The sequence below is a fragment of the Acanthochromis polyacanthus genome, chromosome 13, assembly GCF_021347895.1.
Source record: "Acanthochromis polyacanthus isolate Apoly-LR-REF ecotype Palm Island chromosome 13, KAUST_Apoly_ChrSc, whole genome shotgun sequence".
NCBI lineage: Eukaryota > Metazoa > Chordata > Actinopteri > Pomacentridae > Acanthochromis > Acanthochromis polyacanthus.
The window spans coordinates 12,893,569-12,915,252 of NC_067125.1; the positions used below are offsets into that span (position 1 = coordinate 12,893,569).

The window sequence follows — 21,684 nt, forward strand, 5'->3', positions numbered from 1 at the left end:
AAAAAGACACACACAGACTTATTCAGTAAAAATGTTTACTGGCACATTATAGTTGCAAATGTTATAAGCTACCATACTGTAGCAGGTATCACCCGTTACATTGTAAAGTCTTGCAAAGGGGGGCTGGAAATGTCTACCAGGACAATGTCCTCCCCTTAAAAGATTGCTTTTTTTTCATTGCCCTCTGAGCCTCAACTAACAGCAACAAGCAAAAAAAACAAAAAAAAACAAAAAAAAACTTCTGTTACACCAGCCTCAGGTGTGACATTCCTGACTGTTGTTCACATTCAAATATACAGAGAAGCAAGGTAACCATAGTAAAGCTGCAAATCAAATACTACGAAGCTGCAGGCCTCCCCTTCTACTAATGCTGCATTCACCAAGCTTTTTTTGGTATTTACACAATAATGAAGAGGCACTTATTGTGCCTGTGTATGCCTACAGGAGAGGTCAGGGGTATTAACTTGCATGTTTAGCTGTGAAGCATTGCTTAAAGCGTGGCCAGCAGCAAGGTTCAGTGTATGGCTTCACAACCAATATCAAAAAAGTCCAGCAGCACCCCCTTATGGCCATGATAGCAATGAAGGCAAATCCACAGTGGAGTCCATCAGTGCAATGGTTCTGATATCCGGCCCTGCCGTTTCCAAAGCAGGACACTAGGCTAGAGTATGATGGCTGTGCCTGAGCCAGTGAGAAGAGGTGCTGGAGTTGTGAACTGTAAATCAAAGCCATTTGATCACATCATCATCTGCAGGAACTGGGGCCGTCACGTTCTCAATGCTGAAAGTCACAAACCTGCTTTCTGTGTCTGTATCACACTCAAACATCTCACAGGCGCTCTGTCACTCACACAAACTTAAAATTAAAGCAAATTAGGGTGACAGACGAGGGATATCCCAGAGAATGCTGATGAATGTAATGGCAAAACCCTTTAAATGCCGTTAATCTGTGCTCTGCAGAGAATGGTGGGGAAAAGTAATAAACTGTTTGATTTTTCTCAATATTACAGAACACACCAAGGATAGCTCTGAACCCACTTGAGTGAAATATGACCTGGAAAATAGCAGCCAAACCACTTTTACACAATCTCAACTTCAATCTGTTTTTAAAAATACATTTTAAGCATGAGGTTTTGGGACAAACATAGTTGACTGTTTTCTTTAATGACAGTATTTCAATGCATAACAGATAGTGTGATAATGCAGAGCTGAAATTTACGGCCTATTCAAAGTCACATTAGTTGCAATCTCGGCTAAATAAGCAATCCTCTAATGGAATCCCCATGAAATGAAGAACTTAAAAGAAAGTAGTTCAAAAAAACTTTTAATATATATATTTTATATAATGTATACTTAATCAAGACAATGTGTCTTCCAAAATTTGTGAAATAGATGGACAAAAAAAGGAGAAAAATCAACAAACAAAAACAAAACAATGACATACAAGATGGTTTTGATGTTCCTTTAGTGAAGCTCAAAGAGCAAACCAGCATCTCTTCCAGCATTATGGGATATAATATGCCTGTGTCAATACGAGCACTTCTCAATATGCTGTCCAGGGCTTCTCTCAATCATGTGCCATCATGACTCAAAGTATGCAGGTTTTCATTTCAACTTAATGATACAGGCGGTGTTTTGATTGGTTCCTCCTTTCTGCAGGCTGACGGCTGGTCAAACAGCTCTTGCAGCATTTAGTTGGACTGTAAACCTGCAGACTGTTGCTCCAGACATAGAACTACACAGATTTAAATGCTTCGACACAGCATAAAAGAACACACAAACCAAAGACTCAAAACATGAAATGTGGAATCATATCAAGTGTTAAACGTCCAACAAGTCAGTCAATTTTTGGCCTCCTACCAACGATTGAACTCAATCTTTAAATATGGGGACATTCAGAAGGATATTTTAGAAATGTTTCAAAAAACTTTAAACTTATATTACAAATAGAAAATGAACAAAAGATCGGTGCCCACTCTTCAGCTAGGGAGTAAGAATTTCTGGGCTGAGGACTGCGTGCAGCTTTGTTGGTCTCTCTCTAGACAGGTTGGGGAAAACTGTGGTCATATGCCTCGTCTCTGTTCTCCTCTTTCCTTCTGTTCTTACTGTCTTTAACACATGGTGCGACTGGCCTTGATGAAAACTCACTTACACTTCCAACCAGCTACTAGTTGGTCTGTCTCTTTGGACACAGCAACCTGGACTCTACGAGCCTGACTGTTGCATCACTTCAAGTTAGATTAATGCAGCTTTACAAGCAAAGGTTAGCCACGCATGAGATCCCAGTTTCTAATCCTGACAAAGTCCACTTTACGGCAAGCTGGTCACAGCAATCATAAATTAAATGCCTGTTCCCTTTAAGAAAAAGCCCATTGAGTGTGCTGTGTAGTGTCCTCTTGTGTCGATATTCCAGCAAATGTTCAGAGTTTGAAAACGTGGATAAAAACAGACACAAATGGATGGCTGAGAATCAAAACGGTCGTCCAGACGTTCTCCTGCACTCTGCGCACACATTCACACATCCGCTCACCCATTCGCATATACACCCGTGCAGTGCAAACACAGTAATGGCAACCCTCCTCGCCCGCCCCCCTCGTCCTCATTTCCCCCTACTGTAGGAAAAGCCCCACATTTGATTTGTAACAGCAAGTTCCAGAAAGAGCACTTGTTAAAAAAAAATAAAAAAAAAAGAAATCACAAAAAAAATGCAGAAATATGGCTTTACATTTAAAACCGTAACAACTGATGAAATCAAAATTTGTCGTTTCCTTTCCAAATCATTTCCTGTTTCCTAATTTTGATTATACTTTTTGAAAATCGATCAAGTGTGTTTATGTATAATTATGCAGTCTATGCGTGGGTTTGGTTGGTGGATGTGTGTGTGTGTGTGTGTGTGTGTGTGTGTGTGTGTGTGTGTGTGTGTGTGTGTGTGTGTGTGTGTGTGTGTGTGTGTGTGTGTGTGTGTGTTAGCGTGTGTGAAGCATGGGTACAGCTGGTAAAGAGGTGGTACTTGCTGGCATAACCTGGTTTTTCAAAGTGTCAAGGCTTTGATGTGGTGCCCAGTGTAGTGCAGCAAAGGTCCTGCAGGGAAGCCTAATGCCAACCCTGAGAGGACGTACAGAGACAAAGCTGCCAGTCTATCCACACAAAACCTGCTGAGGTCAGTCATTCATGGTCTGTGTGTTCATTTCCTACTCTACGATCCGTGTCTTGTCTGATTTGCCAGTATATGTGTGCGTGTGCGTTAAAGACAGAATGAAAATGTGTCTTGTGCCACTTTTTTTTGTTTGTGTCGTTCGAAAATTCCCCAGCAGTGCGAGTGTGTATGTGGGATTGTGATCGTGTGTCAGCCTGCCTGCTTGTTCAAGATTCTGAGTGATCATTCCCGTATGCTCGCGGAGTAGGAGAACTGAGGGAAGTGTGTACGCTGATCTGAATCCTCTGCATCTAAACTGTCGTCTGCAGTAAACACAAAGGGAGAGAACAAAAACACATACAGGATGAGAACGGATACAAAAGCTCAAATCTCTTTAAAGACACAAACTGAAGCATATATAAAAGCTGCACATGTGCACTTACACTTGTCTGGAGGAGTTATTGTAATAGTTTGTGCTGTGAACTCATCGTCAAAGTAGCGCGTGTCTGTCTCTGATGTTACTTGGGGCTTGAAGGGAGGAATAAGCTAAGGAGGGGAACAAAATGAGTCACGTTATGTTCAGAACATCTAGCTTTAAATATCACATCATTTGTCTTTCATTCATTTCCTCACCTTTTTGTCAGTAACATCCTGCCAGTTGATGGAGGTGAAGAACTTGTGGGTCATCACTTCTTTGGCATCGTCTGGTCCACCTCCAAGCCTGTAAACGCCACAGAAACACTATCATCCCGCTACACGTACCGGCTACAAAGAATTGTGGAAATCCTTGTTAGAAATATATAACAAACAGTTGTGTTGTTCTCCTCTGACTTGTATTTGCCAATTTCTTAACAGATTTCTTCTTCATTTCCTTACTACTTAAAGGTGGATGTGTTAGTAAGCCTGCAGGCAGGGCTCAATGTGCTAATATTAGCAGTTCTTCGACTATTACCAGACCCACAGGCGCTTGACCGCAACAACAATCAATTATGTCCCTGTTTATGACCATTACCCTGAAGCAAAACTAATCAAAAAAAAGAACATGGGCTTCAATAACATGGTTACGTATTTCATAGGTGACTACGTGGTGCCCTTAAGCACAGTGGAAGAGTCGCAAAACTAAGTGTAATGGTGCAAAGAGGGACATGTTGTCCAAGCTGCACTGCTTACAGATTTATTTATGCTATGGACACACACTGAAATAATAAACAGCCACTTATGTGTTTTCACCCATAAGTCACAGGTAAATATCAGTCTGAAAAAACACCTACTTCTTGCACTACTTTGACACAACACAGAAGCTTTACAATACATTCAGATTTTCAAACCGTGCTTTATAAAGTGAAATACTTTTTCAAAAATCTTTTACATGGCTCCAGTAAATAGGTGTTAGAAAATTAGATTTAAAGCAATGGGTTGGATGCTTGACATTTTAATTAGTTATGTTTTGTTTTTGGGAAATTATCTTTAAAACAAAAAGAAATGTTTTAGTTTCAGCGTTCTAAAACTGATTAAAATAAATCTGTTAACTAATACAAACACTATAAAGGACACCAACGTCACATAATCTTGTGCTTTTGTTCCAATCATGGATTATATTCACTAATCATTAGTGGTTAATATTACAGACAAACATCAGCCGCACACCACTTGCCTTTGTTTGGGATCCTTTTTAAGCAGGCCTGCCAGCAGGGCCTTGGCCTCAGGAGCCAGGTTCTTGGGGAAGCGGATCTCCTCCATGAGGATAAGTTCAAACAGACGCTCATGGTCCTGGTTGTAGAAGGGCAACCGACCACACATCATCTCATACATCACCACGCCCAGTCCCCACCAGTCCACTGCTCGCCCATAGTCATTGTCCTCCAGCACCTGACAGTGTAGAAATGAAATGAGTTGAGAGAGAAACAAAACTAAAGGAATAACAGAGCAAGAATATCCATGAATGTTTCCTCATTCTCAAAAGAAAAAGAACTACTGACAGCAGCCATGAAATCTTCAAACTTTTAATCCTCTGACACATTAAATACTGCCATTTTTCATGTAGTTACAGGACTGAGAACAAATTTCAAGGTGTGGGTGCCCTGGCAGCCCATAAGTTAAAGAACGGCATATTATGGCATACTCCCAAGAATGAGACAAAAATCCCAAAACATGTTTTAGGATGCTGTTTACACATACAGAATTATGTAAAATATAACCTATAAAAATCCATCAATCAAATGCTACTTTTGTCATTACTTTTGTATATATGAGAAGCAAACACAGTCTTTTACAGAAGTTCAGTTCTAAGGAGAAAATGTCCTTACTATATAAACACATCTGCTGGTATAGGACATTTTATACCCATGAACATGCTGACTGTCAACTTTGTTTCAGTCATTTCACATTTTCTGACTGACATATTTCTATTCTTATGAAAAAACACCAAAACTATGACTTGAAAACCATCTCTCCCAGCAGAGCTGCTGTCCTAAAAGGCTTTCACACTTTACCCCACAAGAAGTAGTCACGAAAGTTGCTCCAAAATGTTCAAATATGAACCCCACAGCCTACCAACACTAGCCTCATGCAGCCCTGTGACATATCTGGTCATGTACATAATCCTGGTCACAAAACATATTAACATCCACAGCTGATGAGGCGTTACCTCTGGTGCCAAGTACTCTGGGGTCCCACAGAAGGTTTTCATAGTGGCACCGTCTGTGATCCCCTCTTTACACAGTCCAAAGTCTGTTATCTTTATGTGGCCATCCTTGTCTAACATGAGGTTCTCCAGCTGTGCAGGGAAAGAATGAAAATAGAGTCAGACAGCTATGATGGAAAATGAACACAAAGAAGTAATCTAACTAAATATATCCATGAGTGCAGTACATAATTGAAGCTTGAAGAGTAGGGCTGAATATGGGTTTAAAAAGTTGTTTTTCATTTTTATTTACAATACAATCATTCTTAATACTCTTAGCAGTGTCATTGCATGCAAAATTGACCTGTCATTGAAGGTAGTTACTTCCTAATCAAATTCTTTTCTGGATGTTAAAATACCCCTCCAGCCTATTTACAATGAACTGCTGTTATGTTGTCAAAGAAAGAAAATGCCTCACCTTTAAATCCCTGTAAACTACATTGCGTGAGTGTAGATACTCCAGTGCTGACACTATTTCTGCACCATAGAATCGTGCCCTGTCTTCTGTGAATACTCTGTCCCGGGATAAATGAAAGAAGAGCTGCAAGGGAATTAAGAAAGTAAACAGGAATGAGAGATAAAACAATTCTTCAAGCTCCTTCAAATGCTTGATTTCAGAAGGTTTACGTTTGATTTTTCTTAATGCAAACTTGTGTATGCATCCCTACAACTTTAGAAAAAAATGCTTTTTATTCTAAATGTTTGAGCTAACAACCAGCTCTAATGATTTGGCTCACTTTAACACATCATCAAAACCAGTCCACAATGTGTTCTGGTTTGGTTGCTTTCATAAAAAATTAGATCAAATCATACACCGATTCTAAATTGAAACAAATGAAAACAAGACGACATGGTCATCAATATCCCCCGCCACGTGATGTCTATGAGTCTATATCCAAAATAGTGATAAAGGACCATAACTCTGTTAAAAATTATCGCACAGGTCTCATTTTCGAACTTGATCAAGGTGTCCATAGTGTGAAGCTACACACTAAATTGTTATCTGTAAAATTAAAAGTTCACTCACATTGTGTGCATCTCCTGGGGGCTAAGCCCCCCCCTGTCCTGAAAACCTAGTGCTACCCCTGCAGCAGTTTACAGCTTGTCAGCTGAAGTCACGTTCTGTCGCTAATTACGGGCTAACCGTGAGTGCTAGCTCAAAAGTCACCGGATGGTGAGTGGCAGGATGAGTCACGGAAGAGGTCGGTATGTTTCATGTTGCTGTAGAGTGAAAAATGACCGAGAAACGGCAGTTTTAAAATCGCTGTGTGTGAAGCAGCACAAGGTATAAATATGCATTGAGCCTTATGGAGGGCGATTCAGGTTCCCACGCCAATTAAGGGCTGGCGCGTGACGTAACAATGTGCCAGGTGAACAATGTCAGACTCATATGAATGTAGAGAGTCTTTAGTATAGTCTGTGAAAGGATTGTCCTTGTAGTATGTACCGTTTGGCCAGGATGGCGATTTAAGTACAAAAAAAAAAACAGACAGATTTAATCCCTCTCCACACTCTAGCACCAGAGGAGCACATGCTCTAACATGGGATTTTTTGCTCAACCTAGGGATTTTTGGAGGCTCCTGTATGGAAAACCATAAATCCCACCGTCACAATATGTACATGCCTGAAAAGAAGAGAGTTGGGGCTTTTATTTAAGACTAAAATGAAGTCTGTAGGTGAAAGTATGGCGAAGCAGTAGCGTTTGGAAAACAGTGCATGACATGGTCATCAACATCCCCCGCCACATGTGATGTCTGTGAGTCTATATCCAAAATAGTGATAAAGGGCCATAACTGTGTTAAATATTATTGCACAGGTCTCATTTTCGAACTCGATCAAGGTGTCCATGGTGTGAAGCTACACACTAAATTTCGTAATCCTAGCTGTAATAGCTTCCGAGAAAAGCTGTCCCCTTCATCTCGGACGCACGGACGGACGCACGGACGGACAGAGGCCAAACCTATATCCCCCTTTTCCACTTCGTGGAGGTGGGGGATAATAAGCCATCTTCCAAAGGGTTACTTTGGCAGATGGATTTAGAATAAAACAGAAGGCAAAACTGTATTCTTAAAAGAGTTTTGGCCTTTAAAAGATCTTTTTAAGTGAAGATATTACATGTTGATATTGAGTGTGGTGTTTGCATTAGTTGTCTGATGCCCCTAGAGGTCAAAGAGAGAGAAAATGATGACAGAACTCAGCGCACCTGTGATGACTGCAACTATAATTACTTGGTCTGTTTCTTCGTGTCTCCCCGCTGTGAAGAAGGAAACATGCCGACACGCGTTGGCGTATTTTATTTATGTCTCTAGCTCACTGAAATGAACACCTTTTGTTTTTCAAACCCACTCCAAGTGCCAGGATCTGGATTCTTTATTCTTTTATTTCTTATATGCTCCTGAAAACACAACGGTAGGCTTGCTCAGGAAGAATAATACTTACTTCTCCTCCATTTGCGTATTCCATTACAAAGCATAGCCGGTCATGTGTTTGAAATGCATATTTTAGTGTCTGTAGAAGAGAGAAAACAAAAATCAGTGACTGCACTGTATTAAAAAAAGGGTCTTAACTTTGAAAAGCACAAACTGTGGCTGGTAACCCACCGTCAGAAAGGGATGCCGCGTATTCTGGAGAACTCTGCTTTCTGTAACTGTGTGTGCCACCTCATCCTGAAAGTAAACACACATTCAGTCCACTCAATGCGAGGAAGACCAACGCACTTTAAAGTTTTACTGTGATGTGATGACACTAACTTTAGCAATGATGACTTCTTTGCGGAGGATTTTCATGGCATAGTACATCCCTGTGGCCTTTTCCTTCACCAGGATCACCTTGCCAAACGTCCCCTTGCCCAGCAGCTTCAGGTAATCGAAATCACTCATGGTCTGCTGAAACAGTACTCAAAAATTAGCTATGAAAAATATAGTATAGACTAGTGCTCTCACACCAAACTGAAGTCACTTTTTGTTTGTCTTAAAGGCATCATGAATGGTTCCTCTTTGAGTTTTAATCTGCTTCAAAAAATGTGCTAAAGTAAACACATCATAACAGCTTCTCTGAAATTTACAGCATTTTGATGACTCCCCACTGTACTGTTCCTACAGCTAATGTTTTTGGACTACAACTAATTTATCCCAACATGTATTTATCTCTCATTCATGTAAGACATGACAGGCAACTGCATGCTCTATTGTAGTTATAAATATTTCAAGTATTTCAAATTAGAAGCATCTAAATTAGCGCTTCAGACACTACAGCAAGCAAAATGACTCAAGCTCTTAATATTCAACAAAAAAGTACTTTTGCTGGCAGATATTGCCCATAAAAGGGAAACAGTGATCTCTCTCAGAGGAGTATCGTGGTCAAGTACAGGATTTTTTTTTTCAAAGCCACAAACTTCTACTTGATCAGTAACCAATAACTGCCACACACGATCATTTCAACATAACTTTTACACTGAAAACATCACTGGCCAGTAGACAGAGAATGAGTGTAAAATCAGAAACCTTCAAAATCACTTTAAGCATTTGTACACAAGAAAAAATGCATATACAATTGCTGCCCTTTGCTTAGTTAAAGATTGCTTTGCCAAAGAAAAGCTTTGAGAAAGAAGCTTAAAGTTTAAACAAGTTGTTCAATGAAGATGAGTCTGGCTGGACAAACAGTCAGCTGCCAGGCCCTGCTTGTGCAAATACTGACCACTTTTGTGCGGGATTTGGACACAGCAATCTCCATCTCCTCTGTGCCGCTGCTGTCACTGGGTGAGCCAAATTTGATCTCCATGGGTTCCTCGTCCTGCTGCTGACTCTTCAGGCTATTTGCTACTGCCTGGATCGATCGCATCCATTCCTCCCTGAACCAGAGGAGAACACACGCCGCCCTTATCAAATTAAGCCAAAGGCATGTCTAAATTACTCTGAATTTATTTTCTAAGAATATGAAATGGAATAAGTTTTGCCTCAAGATTTCAATTGTAGTTAGAAATGACATACAGCTGCACTGCTTTGTTTGCTTTTGGCTTGTAGATATTGAACAAAAATATATTTTGAAGAAAAAGCAGTCCTTTAGTAAGCTAAATTTAGCTGGTAGAGATAATCTGCGTACTATTCAGCTGGGGGATGCTGGGATTTGGTACTTGGCAGAGTCGATGTAAACAAAACTCAGTGGCGACTGCTTGGGTTAGAGGTGAATAATCACGCCTAATCTGACTCTGAATTCTAACTGGGGCATGTTGGTTGGTACTACTCTTAAAAACTAAATGGCTTCCACTGAATGTAAAAACAATGAGTCATTTATTCCTTGTGTGTTTAAGTTTGTTACTCGTGTCTTTCTGTCTCTCCTTTCTTTAAAGGAAGTCCAGCACATAATCATTTAAACTCACTTCAGCTAACAACACACTAAAACTAAATATTTTTAGTAAAACAAAGTCTTAAACACTCTTCCCCAAGACACTGCCAATATTTGTGTCGCATATATTGTAACACTAATTGCTGGTTAAATCTAAACAGATTTTTTCTTTTCCAAGTTGGCCTTCAAACTAAGTCAGCCTGTACATTCTTTCCATAGTGTTAAAGCTGTGATCAAGTCACTACTTTCAATTTGGCGGTTTTCTGACAATAGAAATGGAAAGATGCAGTTGAAAGTAACAAAACAGTGAACACGGCTCACTGGTAACAGGAGGTAACAGAACAGAGCTTTTTGGGCTAAAACTCAGCAGAGTTACTCTCTATCTTTATCCTAAGTATATTTTGTGTGTGTGTGTATATATATATATATATATATATATAAAACAGATTTTTTTAATGTAGATATACAGCTTTTTCAGAAGCATCCTCAAGTATGATAAGATGCTGTTTTCACATGCACTACAAGCAACCCTCTCACATTTTTTTCTATCTTACTACGGTCTCTTCTACCACAGAGACAGAAAATACAAACCTCTCCTCATTGCTGTCTACGTGGAAGGTCCGCTCGATAACAGAGGTCCACTGCAGACACCGAATGACAAACGTATTGGGCTTGGGGCGCTCCGTCTTCATCAGCTGGCATTCTGCATAGCATAGACATATAAGCTAATGCTGGAGATCTGAAGGCACTAACAACAAAACAAATCATGCTCAAGAGTTAAACGTGACACTTATTAGAGGTTTGCCAAACAGAAGGGAAAGCTGACCTGCGACAGAGAAGTTGTTGAGCGGTGGGAGGCTGTGGTCACTGGACACCTCAGGCTTCTCTTTGTAGCCGATGAAGGAGCCGTCGCTCTTCAAGATGAAGTAACGAGGACGCCATGTTTTAATGTATTCACCTGGAAACAGACAGGTCATTATTTCTGACTTCCTGCTTGTGTTTGGCTTTCGTACAGATAAAGACGCTCCTCTGCCTTGCAATATTTTTATGTTGGAAATCAACTGTAACTGAATGAACTAAGCTGCTGTAGCTGTTCTTTGTCAATGAGGGACTTATAAACCTTACAAGCCAATGAAGGAGCATTTATACTCAAAATATAGATTTTGTCATGGACTATTACTTTTAGTATAGACTCAGATGATTGACGGCGGACACAAACGGTCACTTACCTCTCTTGTGAAGCCATCCCTCTCTCACAACACTGACTTCATTCATGCTGGGGCAGAAGACTGTCTGGGTAGGGAGGGGGCCGCAGACAAGCTGGTGGAAACTGTGCAAACTGTTCTTACTGGTCAAGTGCCTGATGGTGGCTCAAGTATAAAAAATATATATATATATAACGTAAAACCTGGAAGGAAACAAACAACAACAAATGCATAGTCAAAATCAGACAAAGTACAAAAAAACATTTCTTACCGTGTCCTGATGTAGCTTTAACAATCATTAATATGAGGAAAACATCACAGAAATACATACTGGTGAATAAACATTTCATACGAGTACAATGTTAGACATTATCAAAAATCAAAAACTGACATTTAAAAGTGTGAACAAAAGAGCTGTGTGACTTCTGATTTGACAATTCAGTTCCTCACATTCAATAAAAGCATTTAGACCTCTGGTAATCTTTTTTTTTTTTTACACTCACTCAAATATAGAGCAACAATGAAAACAAACGTGAAAAGACCGAAAGGCCTAAAGGAAGTAACACTACAGTCAATAAGACAGAGGTGAAGACCTAAAGTGAAACTGATTTTTCACAAGAAAGTCTTGCTCTTGATGCCTATCTGAGTTTTGTCACCACAGCATTGCGCTTGAATAAATTCTTCACCGTCTGAGAGACTCTGTTGCCTTGAAACACAACTCCACAACAAAGAAAACTGCTGAAATTTGCACATCATTATCATGACCAATCTGGGTACTTTCATCATCTCATGCAAATCTCTCTGACATATCCGTGGTGTTTTCACAGACATGTTCCATCTAAAAAATGGTAGATCCTGGCATTCGAGCGATGCCAAGCAAACATAACTAGGGGATCAATGCCACTGATCTAACAATTAGCAAAAATGCCTGCAAAGCTTTGTAGTGTCAAACGCAACAGCCTCCTGCAGCTCTTTGTTAAATGTTTGTGGAGAGGCCTTTGTGATCCAGGGTCAGTGCTGAATCAACAGCTTATGTTAGATAATAGGTTTACCAGAATTTCACGGTATTTCGGAGAAATGATGGGGTGGAATATTACAGTGCATACAATCACAAAGACTGTTTGAACGGCTTTGTTTACAAAGATAAAAACAGATAAGGCTTCCTTCGACTTCAGACTTTTTTATGGCCACCCATGGTAATTCACAGCTAGAACTGCCAGAGTAATAGCTAATTGCACTTTGAGATAAGTGTGCCGACTATTGTAAACTGTACACCAGTTTGTCTTTACAAACAAAACACAATAATATCAGTCATCCACGTTAAGGTTTGTTTTTTGGCTAACGTGTAGCAGCCATTGAAGAAACAACAAAGAACAATAGAGCCCAAAACAATCCATACACAAATACAGTGTTTGCTAATTATATTTGATCATTGTCTGAAAAAACTACGTACTGTACGAAGCACGACCACAAGCTGCCTAACGTAAACACCACCGTAACGATAACACAACCTCGCAGTGTGGCAGCTAGCTAACTGAGACAAAGTCAACAAACGTTACCTTCCAAGTCCAACGCAGGTCGCTAGCCTTTCGTAGCTCAAGAGCAGTCAAGCGGTTACGACACTTAAACTAACATTATAGCTGATGGGCAGCTGGGCCAAGCGGCGCGTCAGATAGCAGTAAGGACACTGACCATGACCGCATTACGACCAAACAAGGCAGCTAGCCAAAATACCTCTCAAAGCTAACAGCTAGTTAGCATGTCAGTTAGCCACTGGCGCTAGTTCTCGTTACTCCGTCTATTCTTACCTCGACTTGTGAGACAAAAAATATATCCCCAGCTTCTTGAAAAGGCTCAGAGATTCGCTGCACAAAGCTCCCACCAGTTATCACTCGAAGCTTGTGTGTACTGAACTCTGTCAATGATCACACAGCTTTAGCTGACTGCTCGCCGAGCTTGTTTTCTTCTCTCACAACAACAGCGGCGGCGGCGTGCTTGGTCAGTTGCTGCTGCAGTGGTTTACTGAAGCAAGCAGACCACGGAATAAAGTCCACTGAGGTGCACGACGGTGGACACAAGCGTTAAAATACGACCACGAGTGATTCCCGTATCCAGGAGGGAGGAAAAAAAACGCCTCTTTAGTGGGTTTAATGTCGCCTGCTTAGCATGGAAGCCCTCCGTCCCAGCCAGACAGTACAGCAGCCCCGCAGACGCACACAAGGGGAAGTGACGAACAAGACCAGAGAGGGTCCACTGCACCTGAACGCTCGGTGTTAAAGTACACCAAGTACTATACTGTAACCTTAACCTCACCCAACTGTGCAGAGCTGCAGCACACGCCGTCTCACTGATAGGCAGTGCAAAACCGTTCAAATGTGCATCTAGTATCCAATGCATCTTATGCTTATTTTTATATAAATGTGAACTTAATCCCAAACCCACAAAACCCAAGCACTGCTGCAGCATGGTGTGCAAAGTGTAGGGACAGAAAAAAAAATTGAGAGGCAGTGTTATAAATGTATGTTTATTGTTCAGATGTCATTTCCAAAACTGTTCCCTAAATGCAGCATATAAATCATATCATCAGAACCAAATGGTTTCTGTCATAGAGCTTTGTTTTGTTGTCTTTGTTGCTTTCGCTGCAGGTAGCGAGCACGAGCGTCGCTGAGGGTGGTTTCGTTGTTTCGCTTCTCCAACTTCTTCATGACCTCCTCTGTAGAAACCTCTGAAAAAAAGAACAAAATTATAAATCACCTTAGTACAGAGAACAATGCAAGCTCCAATTATTTGAGTCTCATTCCCGTCAGTGATTTTTACCCCTAAAAAATTATTTCTGCATATCAAAAGTTGCACGTTTCTTAATTTTTTCCCAGAATAAAAGCATCTCTTCTTGCCTTAAAGTGATTTAGATGTCAGTCTGGAATGTGCAGATCTGTTAATTGCCAGCCTCTATTACCAATCACCTCTCCCTGGTGTCTGCAGCTCAAGCACACCAGCTCACCTACAATTCTGCTCAAACACTGTGAAATTATTCTACACTACAAAATGGCAAGTTGTATTACTGGGTCGTTCAGGCATACGTGTTTGAACCAGAAAGTGACTGACGGAAAGTAATGATACAGACTGCTCCACTATGGCGTTAGTCTTACACAGCCAGACCCTTCTGCAGTATAGATAGAATGGTCTGACTGCACTTCACTGTCATTCTGCTATAGAGGAAAGTAATGATGGAACTTATTTGGTGGAACAATTGCACACAGGGAGGTAAAAATGTACTTGAAATGTAGAAAGGTTGCCTTGCTGCTTGATCCAAATCCTCGAAAACACTGGAAATTTTTAGCGTGGTACATTGTGAGCATGGAAGGTGTTTCTGGCAATGAAGAGGGTTTTAAAAAATAGCAGCATCTAGACAATAGAACAGGAGGAGAAAGCCACAAAAAAGTGTGGCCAATGGCAGGCTTATCCCTGTAATCCACATTTGGGAAGTCAGAGTACCTCGGTGCTCACTGCTTGTTTTGCTCATGTGTGTGAAAAAAAACATTTAGACATGTTATCAAGGTATAAAACTAGATTCATTCTGCAAAGCTATTAAGAAATACTTAGGATCTGATATAGGCAGACTCTTCCTTTTAAAATCATAAAAAACATTTGCATATCGGAGTAGGGATCAAAACACACAAACATAAAACATCACTTTCCAAATAAATATCTCATCAATTATTCCAAGGACCTGGTTGTCTTTTGGCTGCCTCCCTGGTCTCCCATTTGATTATTTCCTTGTCAGTAACTTCTTCTCTCGCCACACTGCTCAGTTCATAGACGTCCACTTCATGGAGTTTAGGTAATAAATCCTTCACCCACTCATATCGAATAGGACACACAGTCCTGATGTAGACCCGTGATGTCACCAACACATCGTGGAAGATGACCCAGTTCAGCTCTGCCTCCTGGTCAAACAGCTTGGAGCCGCAACGAATTGAGATCAAAAGAGAAATTGTAGAAAAAGCCTGTTAGCGTTTGTTGCAGTCGGAATTATTTTTAAATATATATATATATGTACATAAACATAGTTACCGATGATGAGGGATGAATGTGAACCATAGATCCATGTCCATCCATTGTGCAAAACACCTTTCCGACAGACCTATGTGTGATGGAATAACAATGATATACTGTGGTGTATTTGAAGTAGGCTAAAGGAGGCTGAATATCATCATTTTAAATAATACTCATGGTACCTTCTGGCAACGTTGGTGAAATATCCTGTGCACAGGCACCGTCTGAGGAGCTCACTCCTATTACCATCAAATGCTTCTACAGGGAAATCTCTTTTCTGAAAGGCAAGTCAGCACATCCACAAAAATTAAGAAGCACACTTAGGAGGAATTGTGCATTACGACTGCTGTGTTTACAGCAATATGAAACAATTAGCAGACTAATGACACAGCATGCTTCGGTCAGCAATGTGTAAAGGCTGTACCTGCTGGAGGCGGAGGAGAATCTCTCTCAGCTGAGTCTCCACACTAAAGGCCGACTTTAGCGCCCTCCAGTGGATCCAGTTCTCCTTACACCACGCCGAAGGTCTGTCACTGCAGAGAGCACAAGGAAGGCTGTCATTTCAGTCCTCATACTACTACCATGCAGTATAAAGTCCTTCTCAGCTGTTACATCCTACCAGTTCTGATGTACAGATGTGAATCTTGGAATATAAATAATAAATTGTCAAACAAAATCACTGCAGCAGAGATGTGGTTTTACAGACACATGCCGAGTAGAAGATAAGATAATCTTATATGTATATCTTATATGAGCACAAATTAAACGCTATTGAACAACATTAGGCAACAGCTAGCAACATTTTTTTGACACATCATAAGGAAAGAGACCTGGAATATACCATCACAACTGGAAAAATAATGGGAAGAGAGGACAAGGCAGACAGAGAATGAAAATGATAGACGGATTGACATCATGGCTACACATGGAACAGGCAACATCATAAAGCAAAAGATCGGACTGGATGGAGAGAAATGTTGGCCTGCGCTGTACAGCATGGCACTTGATTGACTGACTGACTGATTGATAAAGGCCTGAATAAAAGTCATAAACCAACATTGACACTTCTTTGTACAAGCAAGGAAAAATATAAATGTATCTTGCAGTGCTAACTTAATTACTGTCTTCACCTGGATTTGCACGACTGAAACACACTGAGGAGTGTGGCAAAGTCATTCATACCACCGGTCTTTGCAGCCAGTTTCTTGTGCTTCTTATCTGCCTCTTTCTGTTTCTCAGGTTTGCCTGCAGGGAACAAGGAAAGCTCTGTGAACTTAAAGCTCATATTTTTAAATTCACATTTACACATCAGCATAAAACTAAATGTCCTGTGTCTCAGTTATGTACTTGATGGATGCACTTAGTGTCTTTCATTTAATAATGTTACTGTTTAAAAGCATGCGTTCTTCTCCCTTGTTAAAACCATGTTTGTTTGTTTTTTATCCTGTTTGAGGTTCTTCATTATCAAAAAGCAAAGTGGCTGAAAGTGAACCAATCTTCTGACCACTCACCTATAACGTCTTTGTAATGTCCTTTTATTGAAACCTATAGTCCTGCGTTTTATTGTATGTTTCACTGTTCTGTAATGTGCTTTTATTGTCACTTATTGTTTTATGTATCACTGTTATGTCTTTTCTTCTTTTTTACTGAGGGACTGCGGATGTAAATTAGCATTGTTGCTATAAGCCGACATATTTACGCCCATTGCTGCATAAACAGGCATTCATTAACGTGTACTGTCCCTACCAACTAAATAAATAAATAATAAAAAAAAAAAAACAAGTCGCTGACCTGGCCTGATGAAGATGTTCTCCACAGACAGCATGGCAGCCACAGGGAGCAGCAGCTCCTGGCAGTCGAGCGAGGCGGCTTTGAGCAAAGCCCTGGTGAGGCCTGGATGCAGAGGGAACTCCACCATCAGCTCCCCCAGCTGGGTCACTTTTCCTCTTCTGCAGCCAAAAACATCAGACAGATAAGAGCCCATGAAATTTCTGCAAGACCCACTTAACCTGCTACCGCTGCCCCTCGAAACCAGAGGATTTGTGTGTATAAATACTCACCGGTCAATGGCATCAAACTGGTAGAGCTGTTTTAGCGCTTCTAGAATAAACCTCTCCTCCGGACAGTCCAGATAAGGAAACCTAAGAGAAATCAATTGTTCACAATGAATGAACTGTAGAAAGTGCACTGAGGTAAACTACACTGAGTAACAAACAAGACACAGAATAGTGTACCTAATCACATCATGAACGCCCAGGCACTTGAGGGTGAGCACTACTGCAGTCAGACTTGTCCTCTGGATCTCTGGGACTGTATATTCCGGCATGCACTTCTCCAGAACTCCTTGGTATAGATTCGAAAACATTTCCCAGCTGAGGTCCTTCCAGCTCGGCCTGCTCTCTGCAGAGCCTCGCTCCTAATGACAGAAAATCCCCCCAAAATCCAGTCCAAATCTCTGTTGGCAAGCTTTCTTCATGGCATGAGCGTTAGCGGAAAAATTACTCAAACTAAAAGACATTTTATTGTTTTCACACTCACTTTGAAATAGGCACCACCTCCAAGATATCCATGCCCACCCTGGAGTTGTGGTTTAGCTGCTTCACAAACCCGCTGTCAACGATGTACCTATGTGGGGAAAGAATGACAGGATGCTGTGTTTTGCAGAAGTGTCACGTCACAATTTTACGGTCACCTGTGGGCGCCATTGGCCTCGCTCACTTTATTCCATTGATGGTGAGAGATGTTGCTGCAATGTTAGTGGCCACTACACATTTTCTTATTCCTGGAGGTGGTGGCTGGAAGATCTGCCTCTGTTGATCTATGACGAGACCAAAAAAGATGACATCGCAAATAAAGCTAACACTGACTCTGATGTGGAAAATCTTAAAAAAAAAAAAAAGAAAACAAAAAAGGTGTTGACAGCTGTTTTATGCTTTTACCAGTAGGCATGGATCCATAGAGGGGCAAATGAGAAGTCCCTCCACTGTTTGGTCCTGTACATCATAGCGATAATCTATGCACTCCGCTTTTTCGTACAACAAGTCACAGGCACGTTCAATCTCTGACTGACCTGTTAAACACAAAGAATCAATGTCATATTTTCTTTCTCAGTTAGGACTCAATAATATTAAAATATTTAAAAAAAAAAAAAAAAATATATATATATATATATATAAATGCTTGCCTGTCAAAAACACCAGAATATCCCTGCCATTTCACTGGTGTGAACGTCCAGGGCCACTTTAACAACCTGTTAACAGAGGTGAAAAATTCAGTTAATACCAACAAAGTGCATCAATCTGCCGCAGCAACATCATCTGTGTATTTAATAAGTAATAATAAACCCCAAAAAAGATGACAACACAGTGGCATCAAAAACAAATTTTAAAAAAAGTAACATATTATACTTCCTATATACTGGACTACTGGACTATGGTCATAATCATAAAGCTGTAAAACCAAGTTAAATCACTATACAGAAAACACAGCAGTACATAGAAAACAGCACTTAGCTCACAAATGAAAGCCAGTACCTCTTTCACATAGCCGGTGCTTTCCACATCTTTGGGTCCTACAACTGAGCCAAACATGCAGGTCACAGGAAACGTCCTCCCAGGAATAGAAAAGACGGGACAGTTACTGAAAAATGCTGAAAGTTTGTCTGTTTCCAAAGTGGCGGACATCACCACCACCTTCAGAGGGATGGATCGGCCCTTGGTGGCCTTCGCTGGGTTGGAGAACATTTTCTTTATCAAACCCAAGAGAATGTCCTGTAAAAAAAACACAAGCACATACTTAATGTCTGAGGTAGAGGAGAGAGAAAGAGAACTGTTTTTGCTTTTGGGATGCTGATGTGCTTTATGCATGTGAAGTAAAATGAATCATTTTATTTAGCGTTTACTTATTTGTTAGGTTGGACCTCAAAACTAAGTTCTGTAAAATATTTTGGCTGAATTACGACATGGAAATTTGTATTTTTACCCTCAAAAAATATCGTATCCGAAGAGCCATTTAATAGAATATATCCAGAGCCATAACTCCCACTTTGAATAATGATAGCTGTGATGACATTTTAAAAAAATGCTGCCAGCAGAGACCAAATGTTTAATAATTATCGAACCTTGAAAATTGAACAAAGTATCCAGAAGGACCTAGAAAACTCCTCAAAGTGGATATGTGTGGATGTGTCCACATTTAATACTAAAAATACCATTTTGGCCGACATTTCACCAATTTTTTTAGGTTTCTAACAGCAGCAGAATTTGATGTGTTGCAGGGCAAACAAAGGCTTTCATGTTTTTGATATTTTGACTTGACAAAATTGTAATGTGGCTCACTTCATAGGACCACAACACTGGTGTGCATAGGGATCTATATTGTCATCATATGTGCAGTTAAAGTTAATTCCATGTTCCCTTCATATTGAAATGTAGCAACATATGAGGCTTGTTTTGCCTAACCACATAACTGAAATACTCAAATTCCGCCACATTATTATTTTTTTGCGCTTAACCTTTGCCTGAAATGAACACATTTGTGAGGACTACACAACATCTGAGACAGCCAGCGACTTATTCTGTGTCAGTTGACACAGACTGACCCGAATGCAGAAACTGTGTTAAAGACATTGGGCAAACATATTGACTCACTGTGTTGAGGCTGCGCTCATGAACTTCATCCAAGATTACAACACTGTATTGAGAAAGTCCGGGGTCTGCCAGGATCTCTCTGAGCAAACAGCCATCTGTCATGTACTTCACCATCGTGTCCTGGTTAAAACACAATCACACAGTCATGTCATAGAATATTTACAATAAATATGTCGCGTTTTCTGCAAGGAGTGAATCATCTTTTGTGCCTCACCGATGATGTGCAGTCATCAAAGCGCACTTGGTAGCCGACATCCCTTCCCAGAGTGCACTGCATCTCCTGGCTACCCTCTGGGCACTGTGATGGCTGCCACCCGGCGGGGCTGGGTGATGCCAATTTTGCCATCTTTACAAAAACCTACAAAAATAGAAGGAATGGGTCATATTTTGAGCGACAGGCCACACATTTGTATTAAAATTTGATAAAAACCTAAATGATACAGAGCTGGTGAATTAGTTAAACCTTCAAAATGTATTCAGATTATGTTTAATTGTTGGCTTTAAATGTAGAAATTTGTATAATGTATGTTTTGGTACTTCAATACTAACAGTAGATATCAGCTTACCCGCTTCATGCAAATACTGTGGAAGTTGCGTGGTCTTCCCACTACCAGTTTCTCCGGTGACAACCAGGAAGGAGCTCTCTCTGACAGCCTGGATCAGTTTGGTTTTGTGCTGATAGATGGGCAGCTGTTTAGACTCGTTTTCTTTTGGGCTCCGTTTCGTTGATTTGGACATAACTGACAATCTGCGTTCAGCTTTACCCGAAAATACCAGTGAGAGATGCTGAACAGATGAAACAATTACTGACCCAGTTTGCTTCGTGTTGTGCCACCAGACAGCGTTAAACTGTACAAAATATCAACTTCTTCAACATTTTCCTCCTCGTTACGAAAACGGTACACAGCCTGGATTACTTCCGCAAACTAACTCATCCTCCATTCCTATTGGTCACATTATGGGCACATGACCCAGCATCCCCCACCACAATAAAGTCTTTTTTTAAAAAAATAGGCAGAAATTGCCACCACCAAGCATAAACAACTCAAAAACTTAAGTAGATTTATTGCTATTCACGACTATGTCAATTAAACAGTTCTTTAATGTTCAAGGATAGAACAAAACTATATTTTCAGCAAGTAACATTTACTAAATTCAAATATCCTTTTAAAATAGAACAACAGAGTGGACATCTTAAAATATGGTAACTAAACACGCACTATATTGGAAATGACAATGGACTGTAGTTTTTGGGAGGTTTCTTGAGGAAAAAGTGAAAGAAACTGAGGGTTGACTTCATCTGTGGATATGTTAGTGATTTAAAAAAAAAGTCTGTACAGAACTGCTATTATAGATTAATCTTCACTTAGCAACACATTCTGTATGGTAAATATGGAAAACCTTTTCCCATGCTAAATACAATTAATATAAATAACATAGATGTTTGCCTTTTAAAACTGCCAATACCTTAAATAACAGTTCTATATTTTTCCTCAAAATACCCTTTTGAACCTGCTTCCTATAATAAAATTTTGTGTAAACTAAATTATTTAAAACTAAGGACCATGCATTTGAAAGTGGACACGCTCACAACTTTCATTGTCAAGGTTAA

At 40.3% G+C, this 21,684-nt stretch overlaps 2 protein-coding genes across 3 annotated transcripts; both read right to left on the bottom strand.

Moving 5' to 3' along the window:
- Positions 1-18: 18 nt before the first annotated feature.
- Positions 19-13,607, bottom strand: akt2 (v-akt murine thymoma viral oncogene homolog 2). 2 transcript variants are annotated; one of them, XM_022218376.2, is made up of 14 exons: positions 13,176-13,607; positions 11,392-11,570; positions 10,989-11,120; positions 10,754-10,865; positions 9,515-9,668; positions 8,569-8,700; positions 8,419-8,484; positions 8,258-8,326; positions 6,237-6,359; positions 5,783-5,911; positions 4,790-5,004; positions 3,769-3,856; positions 3,579-3,681; positions 19-3,458 (listed from the first exon to the last, which is right to left on the bottom strand). In XM_022218376.2, the coding sequence occupies exons 2-14, from the start codon at positions 11,435-11,437 to the stop codon at positions 3,379-3,381; spliced, it is 1,449 nt and encodes a 482-aa protein (XP_022074068.1). In that variant the 5' UTR covers positions 11,438-11,570; positions 13,176-13,607; the 3' UTR covers positions 19-3,378. The 2 variants fall into 2 exon arrangements, with proteins under 2 accessions (XP_022074068.1, XP_022074067.1); XM_022218375.2 differs by having other exon boundaries at positions 8,569-8,703.
- Positions 13,608-13,875: 268 nt separating this feature from the next.
- dhx40 (DEAH (Asp-Glu-Ala-His) box polypeptide 40) lies at positions 13,876-21,014 on the bottom strand. Its single transcript, XM_022218374.2, is given in 21 exon segments — positions 13,876-14,092; positions 15,098-15,326; positions 15,442-15,511; positions 15,606-15,700; positions 15,848-15,956; positions 16,554-16,668; positions 17,215-17,372; positions 17,484-17,564; positions 17,658-17,757; positions 17,760-17,839; positions 17,962-18,048; positions 18,142-18,241; positions 18,363-18,392; positions 18,395-18,493; positions 18,608-18,631; positions 18,634-18,673; positions 18,957-19,193; positions 20,073-20,192; positions 20,287-20,359; positions 20,361-20,430; positions 20,639-21,014. Coding segments are annotated over 21 exon segments (2,211 nt in total). The 5' UTR covers positions 20,811-21,014; the 3' UTR covers positions 13,876-13,970.
- Between the last annotated feature and the right edge of the window lie 670 nt (positions 21,015-21,684).

Coding starts and splice junctions, on each gene's coding strand:
- akt2 (XM_022218375.2), bottom strand. CDS start 11,437: ATGAATGAAGTCAGTGTTGTGAGAGAGGGATGGCTTCACAAGAGAG. Junction 11,121..11,391: donor GGGATGGCTTCACAAGAGAG/GTAAGTGACCGT, acceptor GTCTGTTTCCAG/GTGAATACATTAAAACATGG. Junction 8,704..9,514: donor CCAAATCCCGCACAAAAGTG/GTCAGTATTTGC, acceptor GTACTGTTTCAG/CAGACCATGAGTGATTTCGA.